At 41.9% G+C, this 12256-nt stretch overlaps 1 protein-coding gene across 7 annotated transcripts in view; it reads left to right on the top strand.

The window, feature by feature from the left end:
- The window catches only part of lrch1 (leucine-rich repeats and calponin homology (CH) domain containing 1), a 484761-nt gene that overhangs the window by 367233 nt on the left and 105272 nt on the right, over positions 1 to 12256 (top strand). For 6 of the 7 annotated variants that reach the window (XR_009511715.1, XR_009511714.1, XR_009511717.1 and 3 more), the window contains one exon: positions 2983 to 3099. The exons of the other annotated variant lie outside the window; for it this stretch is intronic. Coding sequence is in view for 2 of the 6 variants with exons in the window: in XM_059967693.1 (XP_059823676.1) it covers positions 2983 to 3099 (117 nt within the window). In the remaining 4 variants the exon portion in view is untranslated. The remainder of the gene's footprint in view (positions 1 to 2982; positions 3100 to 12256) is intronic. 7 annotated transcript variants of the gene reach the window in all.

Below are 12256 nucleotides of genomic sequence, written 5' to 3'. Positions count from 1 at the left end.
TGGAAGTTAGGAGCAGGAAAGGGTCAATAATTCCACTGGGTGTTTTTTATAGACCATCCAATAGGAACAGGGACATTAAGGAGCAGATAGTGAGACAGATTCTGGAAAGGTGTAATAATAACAGGGTTGTAGTTGTGGGAGATTTTAATTTCCCAAATATTGATTGGCATCTCTCTAGAGCAAGGGGTTTAGATGGTGTGGAGTTTATTAGGTGTGTTCAAGATAGTTTCTTGACAAAATATGTAGATAAGCCTATAAGAGGAGAAGCTGTACTTGAGTGAACCTGGTCAGGTGTCAGATCTCTCAGTGGGAGAGCATTTTGGAGATAGTGATCACAATTCTATCTCCTTTTACCATAGCATTAGAGAGATACAGGAACAGTTAAGTTAGGAAAATGTTTAATTGGAGTAAGGGGAATTATGGAGCTATCAGGCAGGAACTTGGAAGCATAATTTGGGAACAGATGTTCTCAGGGAAATGTATGGAACAAATGTGGCAAATGTTCAGGGGATATTTGCGTGGAGTTCTGTATAGGTACGTTCCAGTGAGACAGGAAAAGGATGGTAAGGTATAGGAACCGTGGAGTACAAAAGGCTGTTGTAAATCTAATCAAGAAGAAAAGAAAAGAAAAGCTTACGAAAGGTTTAGAAAACTCGGTATTGAAAGAGATCTGGAAGATTATAAGGCTAGTAGGAAGGACCTTATGAATGAGATCAGGAGAGCCAGAAGGGGCCATGAGAAGGCCTTGGCAGGCAGGATTAAGGAAAACCCAAGGCATTCTACAAGTATGTAAAGAGCAAGACGATCAGACATGAGAGAATAGGACCAATCAAGTGTGACAGTGGGAAGGTGTATGGAACCGGAGGAGATAGCAGAGGTTCTTAATGAATACTTTGATTCAGTATTCACTACGGAAAGGGATCTTGGTGATTGTAGGGATGATGTACAGTGGACTGAAAATCTTGAGAATGTAGATATTAAGAAAGAGGATGTGCTAGAGCTTTTGGAAAGCATCAAGTTGGATAAGACACTGAGAGCGGACAAGTTGTACCGCAGGCTACTGTGGGAGGCAAGGGAGGAGATTGCTGAGCCTCTGGCAATGATTTTTGTATCATCAATGGGGATAGGAGAGGTTCCAGAGGATTGGAGGGTTGCGGATGTTGTTCCTTTATCCAAGAAAGTGAGTAGAGATGGCCCAGGAAATTATAGACCAGTGAGTCTTACCTCAGTGGTTGTTAAGTTGATGGAGAAGATCCTGAGAGGCAGGACTTATGAACATTTAGAGAGGCATTATATGATTAGGAGTAGTCAGCATGGCTTTGTCAAAGGCAGGTTGTGCCTTACAAGCCTGATGGAATTATTTGAGGATGTGACTAAACACATTGATGAAGGTAAGCAATAGATGTAGTGTATATGGATTTCAGCAAGACATTTTACAAGGTACCCCATGCAAGGTTTATTGAGAAAGTAAGGAGACATGGGATCCAAGGGAACATTGCTTTCTGGATCCAGAACTGGCTTGCCCACAGAAGGGAAAGAGTGGTTGTAGACGGGTCATAATCTGCGTGGAGGTCTGTCACCAGTGGAGTGCCTCAGGGATCTGTTCTGGGACCCCCTACTCTTCGTAATTTTTATCAATGACCTGGATGAGGAAGTGGAGGGATGGGTCAGTAAATTTGCTGATGACACAAAGGTTAGGGGGGTTGTGGATAGTGTGGAGGGCTGTCAGAGGTTACAGCACGACATTGATAGGATGCAAAACCTGGCTAAGAAGTGGGAGATGAAGTTCAACCCAGATAAGTTGGAAGTGGTTCATTTTGGTAGGTCAAATATGATGGCAGAATATAGTATTAATGTTAAGACTTTTGGCAATGTGAGGGATCAGAGGGATCTTGGGGTCCAAGTCAATAGGACACTTAAAGTTGCGCACAGGTTGACTCTGTGGTTAAGAAACCATACGGTGCATTGGCCTTCATCAGTTGTGGGATTGAGTTTAGGAGCCGAGAGGTAATGTTGCAGCTTTATAGGACCCTGGTCAGGCCACACTTGGAGTACTGTGCTCATTTCTGGTCGCCTCATTGCAGGAAGGATGTGGAAACAATAGAAAGGATGGAGAGGATGTTGCTTGGATTGGGAAGGATGCTTTATGAGAATAGGCTGAGTGAACTCGGCATTTTCTCCTTGGAGCGACGGAGGATGAGAGGTGACTTGATAGAGGTGTATAAGATGATGAGAGGCATTGATCGTGTGGATAGTCAGAGGCTTTTTCCCAGGGCTGAAATTGCTAGCACGAAAGGGCACAGTTTTAAGGTGCTTGGTAGTATGGGCTGGCAGCGACGGTGGGGGAGGCAGATACGATAGGGTCTTTTAAGAGACTCCTTGATAGGTACATGGAGCTTAGAAAAACAGAGGCTATGGGTAACCCTGGGTAATTTCTGTGGTAAGGATATGTTTGGCACAGCTTTGTGGACCGAAGGGCCTGTATTGTGGTGTAGGTTTTTCTGTGTTTCTGTGGATAAGAGTATAGTCAACATTTTGGGCTGAGACCCCTTCTCAGTGTGATGAAGGGTCTCAGCTCAAAACATCAACTGTACTCTTCCACAGATGCTGAATTCCTCCAGCATTTTATATGTGTTGACTTATTCATTGAATTAATGTATTTTGTGCTGGGTACTGTGACAGCCCTAAAGAAGGTTTTTCCATGTAATTTATTGTGGATTCTACAGACAAAAGAAAGTGAATTCCTCTAAATCCCAGATCCATTGAGAATTCTGTTCTCCTCGTGCAATCTAAACTTCTTGCCAGTGAAATGCAGTTTGGTTTGCTGCAAAGCCAATACAGACAAAGGAGACGTTGTGTTGCATTGTTGTGACTGGATGCCTGGCCATGAGCAAATAACTTGCTAATCCACCGTACAGGTTGGCCATCTGAAATTCAACAGGATATTTGAATGTTTAATGGCCTGTGTTGCGTACTTTACAGAAAGGAAGTTCCATGGTGGAGCTGGAGTTTCAGAGAAAACGTGAGATCATGCTGGAGAAAGCAAGGCACGAAGCTCAAGTTGCATGCCAACGGCTGGAATGGCAGAGGTCCAAGCAGGTGCTAAAATGATTTAGTACTTAGTGGTGATCAAACGCTTCATGTTGGAGCTCAAGAAAGGCCCGTTCCTGATCCTTCCAGTGAATGAGAATTGAAAAGTCTCCAGATGCTGGAAATCTGATATGAAATTTTAAAATGTGGATCAGGCAGCATCTGTGGAAAGAGAAATAGAGTTTTACAGCAGAGAAACAGGCCCTTCAGTCCAACTCATCCATGCCAACAGAGTTAACATTTCAGCTCATAACTGAACTGGGAAGGAGAGATAAAAAGGGCAATTTTAACTTGCACTGAATATGGTAGGAAGGATCAGTAGGACCAAAAGAGGGTGAGACTATGTCAAATGTGGCATTTAAATATATATTTTGTAATGTGGCAGTGGGACATACCTGGCAGGTCAGAGTAATGACTTCTTCTGTTTTTCAACTGGCCATTGGTGCTATACATCATCCACTGGTGAGTTTGACTCCATTTGTACACTGTGACCTGCTATTAGCAAGGTGCAATGCTGACATTCTCCACTGGCCCCATTTTCACATTTGACCTATTGCAACTATTTCATGTGTTCTCTCCACTATCTCTGCAACTTTAAGCTCCCCTTGTCGTTATCTTTCTCAGTTCTCCAGTCAGATTTTAACCCTGTGTTTTTCTCGCCACAGACCTGCTGTGTTTTCTCAGTATTTATTTCTGATCTGTACAGTCTCCGCTTATATTCTGTCCTCTAACTTTTAACTCATTGTATTGAGCCCTTGCTTCCTGCATTGCTTTCCAGCTCCACCCTGCAAAACAAAATCCCACCATTCTTTCAATGTCCTGGTACATCAGTTATATTTTCTACAGAAAGTATATTCAGGTGTCTTATTAAGGAATTGAATTAACAAGGTCAACAGTCTTTACCTGGACTCTTGATTTGTGTAACAATCATAAGCAGTTATCTGCTGGTTAGTGCATTTAACTCCATTCCAACAGTTGTGTCTGAAACTACCAAGCCTCTGGAGACAGAGTAATGCTGGTGGAGCGCAGCAGGCCAGGCTGCATTTATAGGGAGAAGCACTGTCGACGTTTTGGGCCAAGATCTTTCGTCACTACTAACTGAAAGGAAAGATAGTAAGAGATTTGAAGGTGGGGGTGAGGAGAAAATGCAAAATGATAGAAGACAAAAGGGATATAGAGCTGGAGAAGGGAGGCCTAGGGAGAAAGAAGGGGGGAAGGGAGCACCAGAGGGAGAGGAAGAACAGTGATGGGCAGAAAGAGAAAAAAAAGGAGGGGGAAAAAACAATATATCAGGGATGGGGTAAGAAAGGGAGTAGGGGCATTAACGGAATTTAGAGAAGTCAGCGTTCATACCACCAGGTTGGAGGCTACCAGGAGGCCATGGATAGACATATCAGAATGGGAATGAAACGTGGAATTAAAATGTGTGACCACTGGGAGATCCTGCTTTCTCTGGCAGACAGAGCGTATGTGTTCAGTGAAAAGGTCTCCCAGTCTGCGTCAGGTCTCACCAATATATAAAAGGCCACACCGGGAGCACAGGCCTCCCATCCCATGATCCTTTCCCTTCTCCAGCTCTGTATCCCTTTTGCCAATCACCTTTCCAGCTCTCAGCTTCACCCCACCCCCTCTGGTCTTCTCCTATCATTTTGCATTTTCCCCTCCCCCTCCTACTTTTAAATCTCTTACTATCTTTCCTTTCAGTTAGTCCTAACAAAGGGTCTCGGCCCGAAACGTCGACAGCGCTTCTCCCTATAAATACTGCCTGGCCTGCTGTGTTCCACCAGCATTTTGTGTGTGTTGCTTGAATTTCCAGCATCTGCAGATTTCCTCGCGTTTGCTTTTTAGAGGCAGAATAATGCCAGTTTTCTGTGTGCAATGAAGCTAGTGGGTTACTTCTCTGTTTTTATTATTAAGTGGTGCTTCAGTGGCCTAGATTCAGCTTGATTACAATCAGAAAATACCCTCTGAGCACCCTTTCATCTTTAATACTGTAGTAAAATTCTTCAATACTTAATGCATTGAAATCCAAGATCCTACAGCTGATAAAAGTGTTTGTAGTGCTTCTGCTTTGTCTCCTTTCTGATTAGAGTCACCTTGTTTTACAATTTCCTCTATCATTTTCTGATGCATATGTAATTGATCCAAGATACTTTAAAATCTTTTATGCTTAACGTTGTTAATAATTTATTTATTAAATTGCTCCATACAAGGAAACAGTATTGTGTATATCCATCAGAAATCAGCTTGAAACATACAAGATCCTAAGCAGTCTCAACAGAGTAGTATCATTTTGTGGGTACCAACTTGAAGCAAAGATGAAGTGAATTTGTTTTCTCTTGCAGGGTTTTGAGTCTTTGTTCGTCTATGTCTTAGAGATAAGCAACGAGGTGAAAATTAGAGGGTGTAGGCTGGATTGTGGAATAGAGCATGTAACCTGATCAACGATAAATTACTGATGGCAAGGCAGGCCTGAGCAGCTAAGTAGCCTACTCTTTCAATTAGTAAAGAACAGGTGGCATGATAGCCTGGCAACAAGCATACTACTATTACAGTATCAGAGCACTAAGTTCAATTCCCGCAACTGCTTATAAGGAATTTGTATGTTCTCCGCATGGTAGTGTGGGTTTCCTCCAGTTGTTCCGGTTTCCTCCCACATTTCAAAGGTGATTGGATTAGTAGGTCAATAGGTCATGGGAGTAATTGGGTGGCAGGGTCTCATTGGATGGGCCTGTTACTGTGCAGTATCTAAATAAAATAAGAGTTGTGCATTTTCAAGCACTTACTCTGGGAATACAGGCATCACTGGCAAAGGTAGCATTTATGTCCCATTTGGAAAGCTATCAAAGCTTGCAAAGTGATCTGCTATTGCTTTGCTCACGCATGAGGGCTCAGTGGTGGTGCCGATGCTTGCTTTTTGTTTGATGGTGGGGGGGGGGGGGGGGATTGTTGTTTGCTGCCACTTACACGCGGGGGGGAGCTTTGGGGGACATTGGGGTTTTTACGTTTAACCGTTGTTCATTCTTTGGGGCACTTCTCTGTTTTCGTGGATGTTTGTGAAGAAAAGGCATTTCAGGATGTATATTGTACAGGTTTCTCTCGCCATCCGAAGGTAGATTGTTCCTATGAAATGGTTCATAATCCGTAATGTTGTGAAATGAAGAGGCAATTACCATTTATTTATATGGGAAAAATTTGTGAGTGTTCGCAGACCCAAAAAAATCATGCCAAATAACACATAAAACCTAAAATAACAGTAGCATATAATAAAAACAGGAATGATCCAATAAATACACAGCCTGTATAATGTAAGAATACTTTACTGCTATTATTGCAGCACTGTCCACCACAGTGAAAATCTCACACAAGCGCTCTTAGCAGCACTCGCGGGAAAAACGCACGGTGCAAGTGCTCCCAGCAGAAACACAATGCGCAAGCACTCACAGCAGAATCGCTCTTTCCAGGAACCTTTAAGCTATGAAGCTACCAAATAACACATAAAAATACACAGCCTATATAAAGTAGAAATAATGTATGTACAGTGTAGTTTCACTTACCGGAATCAGGAAGACAGTGAGCACACTGATGATGGTGTGTCAGGCAGTTGTCGGAAGTTGGGGTGGTGGGAGGTAGAGGAGACTGGGGTGTCATCTCATCGTGGTCTGTTTCCATCAGGGCAGACAGGTCACCTTTTTCTATGTCTGCCTGCCTCAATGTTGAAGGTCAAGGTTCACCATCTGCTGTGGCTGATGTGGAAGGCTTGAAAATTGACAGTATGCTTGACTGCATAGCCTCATGCATTTTTCTATCATACACTTCTTTGTAAGCACTCAAACCATCCTGCAAATATGCCCTAAACCTACGTACCCTTCCAAAATTAAAGTCATACTTTTCTGCAATCATTGCAGTGTTATCAATTGCAGCGAAAATCTCATGCAATTGCTTCACGTTCAGTTCCTGGACGACTTCACTTTTGGGCTGTTCGCTACTGCGTTCAGCATCAATTGTTAGCCTTTCCTCTTCATCTGTCAGTTCTTGGTCATGGGATGCCAAAACTGTTTCATCATCATCTTCGTCAACTTCCACAAACCCTTAGCCAAACTCACTATGTCCTTACTAAGTGCTACACCTGCCCTTACACTTCCTCCCTCACCACCATTCAGGGCCCCAGATAGTCGTTTCAGGTGAGGCGACACTTCATCTATGAGTCGGCTGGTGTGGTATACTACGTCCGGTGATCCCAGTGTGGCCTTTTATATATTGGTGAGACCCGATGCAGACTGGGAGACCGTTTCGCTGAACACCTATGCTCTGTCCGCCAGAGAAAGCAGGATCTCCCAGTGGCCACACATTTTAATTCCACGTCCCATTCCCATTCTGATATGTCTATCCATGGCCTCCTCTTCTATCAAGATGAAGCCACACTCAGGTTGGAGGAACAACACCTTATATACCGGCTGGGTAGCCTCCAACCTGATGGCATGAACATTGACTTCTCTAACTTCCGTTAATGCCCCTCCCCTTCTTACCCCATCCCTGATATATTTAGTTTTTTTTTCTCTCTCTGTCTGTCCTCCATCTCCCTCTGGTGCTCCCCTCCCCCTTTCTTTCTCCATAGGCTTCCCGTCCCATGATCCTTTCCCTTCTCTAGCTCTGTATCCCTTTTGTCAATCACCTGTCTGGCTCTCAGCTTTACCCCACCCCCCTCCAGTCTTCTCCTATCATTTCGCATTTCCCCTCCCCCTCCTACTTTCAAATCTCTTACTACCTTTCCTTTTAGTTAGTCCTAGCGAAGGGTCTCGCCACGAAACGTCAACAGCGCTTCTCCCTATAGATGCTGCCTGGCCTGCTGCGTTCCACCAGCATTTTGTGTGTGTTGCATGTCGTTACTTCGTTCACCATGATTGAAACGCTTAATTATGTCTAGTTTTACACTAAGTGTAACAACCTTCTGCGCTCTTTTAGACTTTTCTGATACCTTAGAACTCATCTTGCTAACGGATGCACAAAATAAATCAACATAAAGCACAGATGCTCACAGGCACGAGTTTAAGAATGCAGTTCTGGGGGAGAAACTTGGCTGCCTTTTTCGTGCGCTACCTTTTTTCGAAACAGTGAAAACACCTTCTGTTAGCGAAAACAGGTAACTAATGTAGGTCTTTCGTAACAGTGAGGTGTCATAAAGCGAATGTTCGAAAAACGGGGGACACCTGTATACATTTGTCTGACATTAAATTGGACCTTTGAACCTTTGAAAATGGGCTGAAGGAATTTAATGCAGCCATGTGTGAGCTGCTGCCCTTTGGGAGGGTTAGCCAGGATAAGACTTGCACTGTAACTGGTAGGTCACTGAGAACAGAAGCTTCTGCAGGTACAGGCCCATAATTCCTTGTAAGTGGCATCATGTCATAAAGAGTGCTTTTGGCACATTGGCCTTCATAAATCAGAGCATTGAGTACAGGAGATGGGATGTTATGCAGAAGTTGTATATGATGTTGGTGCACCAGAATCTGGAATTTTCTGATTACCTACCTACAGGAAAGACATCAATAAACTTAAGAGAGTCCGGAGAAAATTTACAAGCATGCTGTTAGGACTTGACGTGAGCTATAAGGAACTGTTGAATAGGTTAGGACTGTATTCACTGGAGCACAGATGAATGGGGGAAGATCTTATAAGGGTGTAGAAAATTACAAGGGGTATAGGTAGGGTGAATGCTTACAGGCTTTTTATCAGGTTGGGTGAGGCAAGAACTAGTGCTAATAGTTTTAGGGTGGAAGAGGAAATATTTAATGGGAATCTGAAGTGGATTTTCTCTCTCAGGTGGTGCAAATCTGGTTTGAGCTGCTAGCAGAAGGATAGATGCGAGTTCAGTTGTAACATTTAAAAGAAGTTTGGGGTTTTTCCGGTGACGTCATTGTCAAGAATGGCAGCTTAAGTCACTAGTTCCTCCAGAAAAACGCATATTGAGCCCCATTAACCCATCAAATAAAGTATTTTTCGAAAAATATTTGAACTGAAAAGAGGGGCAAGAATGGGGAAAAAGAATTGAAACAAAAAAGCAACACTGCAGAGGCTGCAGCCGAGAGGAGTGCAGCGAGCGGCTCTCCTACCTGACCGCGTGCTAGCGAGGCAGACGCTGGGCCTCGTTCAGGCAAAGCAGTGAATATGATCAAAATTCTGAAAGAGATAAGGGAGTTCCAGAAAGATATAAAGCAGCAGCTACATGATATTAAGTCAGAGCTCGCCAACGTCAATCAAAAAATAGCAGTGGCAGGGACTCGAATTGAGACGGTGGAAAATCGCGTTCAAAACGTGGAACGGATACTGAGTAAGACAATAAAAATATTACATCACCAAGAAGGTAAGCTGCTTGATCTGGAGAGAAGATCACGGCGGAAAAATATCAGAATACAATGTCGGGAAGTTGCGAGACGCGCTGGAGCTTCCCTCGACTACGGAGCTGGAAATCGAGAGAATGCATTGCTCGCTAGTTCTGAAGTCTACCCGAGATAAGCCACGCTCAATAATAATTAAATTCCTTCGGTACAGTACCAAGGCGGAGATTCTGCAAAGGGCCTGGGGTAAGAAGAAGGTGTTTTTAGGCGATAGATTAATATATTTTGACCAAGATTAACCCCCCCCCCCCCCACGGTCCTGCAGAAACGTTAAGAATACTCTGAAGTAAAACGAGTACTAAAGCAAGAAAGGATTAGATTTCAAACTCCGTACCCTGCTGAACTTCAAGTGTTTTATGGAGACGGGACGCGGTTGTACCAGTCAGTGGAAGAGGCGACTACAAACATGAGGGTTGCCTGTCAGCATGATCAAACCAAGGGAAAGCCTGGCAGAGGAATTATCCCGTTCCACTTGGGAAATAGTGCGAGAACCAAGAAGGCAGGAGACGGGAGGAGGCCGAGAGAAGTATATCAGGAAGAAACTGGGAGTTTCACAAAGACGGTCCTCACCCCCTCCAGAAGAGCCATAAGGTTTGGCTAACTTTAAAAATGTTGAGAAGCTAAACGGAAGCAAAAGTAGACGGAGATATACCTTTCTCGAGAAATACATATTATAATGTGGATTTTATATTACTTAGTTGTTATTCTTTATTCGCTCACTTACTCCTTTTCCCCACCAAAATGAGAATATATATATATATATATATATATATATGTCTGCATATATGTGTATGTATGTAATATACATATGTGTGTGTATATATGTATAATTAATAAATAAATAAGACTACTAGACAGGTATATGGAGGAATTTAAGCTGGGGGGTTATATGTGAGGCAGGGTTTGAGGGTCAGCACAACATTGTGGGCCAAAGGGCCTGTAATATGCTGTACTATTCTATGTTTATTTGAATATGTGTGTGGGTGTGGATGCATATATGTATGTATAGGAAGAGTACACAGGGAAATCTGTGTAATGGAATTGTTCACTGACTTTTCTGAATACTGCAATGGGGGCCCTCAACTCACAAGTAGGAGGGGTTATCCCCCACAGCTAGACATTTCCTCTAGCTCAATGCAGGGTCATCTACTAGAGACCTTGGCTTTGGAATCACACGTTCATTGCCATTTTTGTTATTATTTGCTTTTCTTGGTTCTTATTTGTTCAGGGAGTAGATCGATTAAGTTTTATTCTGCTAATTTCAATGATACATTGACAGATAAATACAGATGGCTAAGGACAAAGTAAAATTCATATCTTTTAATGGCAAAGGGCTATTAAATCCAATCAAATGTAATGGAATTTTATTCAAAATGAAAAAAGAACAAGCCCATGTAGTATATTTACAGGAAACTCATTTAATTGATAATGAGCATAGAAAACTAAAGAGAATGGGCTTCATTAATTTGTTTTTCTCCTCATATAAATCAGGACATAGGAGAGGAGTTGCTATTCTTATCTCAAGTTAGCTGAATTTTGAAAGTGTTCGAAATGGGAGATAAAGAGGGCAGATATATTCTGGGAAGGGAAATATAGACGGAAATTCAGTTACTCTATTGAATATATAGGCACCCCCCGGGAAGAGCTATTGGTTTTTTTTTCAGAAAATTACTGGTATTATGGTAGCGGAAACAGAAGGTCTCCTGATATGTGGGGGAGACTTAAATTTACAATTATACCAAACTTAGACTCTTCCAATAGAAAAACCTATGAAACAAAATCCTTACATAAGAAAGTTAATACACTTTTTGAGGATGTTGGTTTAATTGATATATGGAGGGACATTTTCCCCGACAGAAGGGATTACACTCATTATTCTGCTCCCCATTCTGTATATACAAGAATAGACTATTTCATAACATTTGGAAAAGACAAAGACTAAATAAACACCTGTGGAATTGGGACAATAGATGTCAGTGACCATGCACCTATATATTTATCTGTTGATTTTGACCTACAACCAAAGAATACTATTTGGAAACTAAATTCAAGTCTACTCAATGGTCTGTACTTTAAAGAACAAACTAAGAAAGAAATTGGTCTCTATTTAAAATTTAATGATAATGGAGAGGTATCACCTCCCATTTTATGGGATACTCTGAAGGCTGTCTGAAGAAGGAAAATTATAGCACTATCTTTATATAAGAAAAAAAATCAGGAATAAAACATTAGAGGAATTACAAAATAGGCTGAAGGAACTAGAGAAAAAACACAAATTGAATTTGGCACAGGATACATTAGGGGAAATTTAAAAAACTTAGTAATGAAATTAATAGTTTGGCTATGCAAGAAATGAGGAAAATTTTAATGTTTCTGAAACAGAGACATTATGAAAGTGGATCAAAATCTATGAAAATACTGGCGTGGAAACTGAAAAAAAAGATAGCAGAAAATACAATTAGGGACCCAAGTATGAAAATGATAAAAAAATAAGCTAAGTGAAATTCAAGAAGCTTTTGAAGTGTTTTACAAAACACTATATTTCAAAAGTCCAGGAGGAAGCATAATCCAAATTGACACCTTCTTGAATACTCTAGAGTTACCCACTTTAAGTGAAGAACAAAATGGAATGATGACTGCTGACATATCTGAAGTTGAATTAAAAGCTGCAATTAGTAGGCTTAAATTAAGCAAGTCACCAGGATCAAATGGGTATACGACAGAGTGGTACAAAGAATTTAAAAATGAGTTAATTCCTGTTTTACTCC

The sequence above is a fragment of the Hypanus sabinus genome, chromosome 4 (genome assembly GCF_030144855.1).
Source record: "Hypanus sabinus isolate sHypSab1 chromosome 4, sHypSab1.hap1, whole genome shotgun sequence".
Lineage (NCBI taxonomy): Eukaryota > Metazoa > Chordata > Chondrichthyes > Myliobatiformes > Dasyatidae > Hypanus > Hypanus sabinus.
This window is presented reverse-complemented; position numbering and strand designations above follow the sequence as displayed.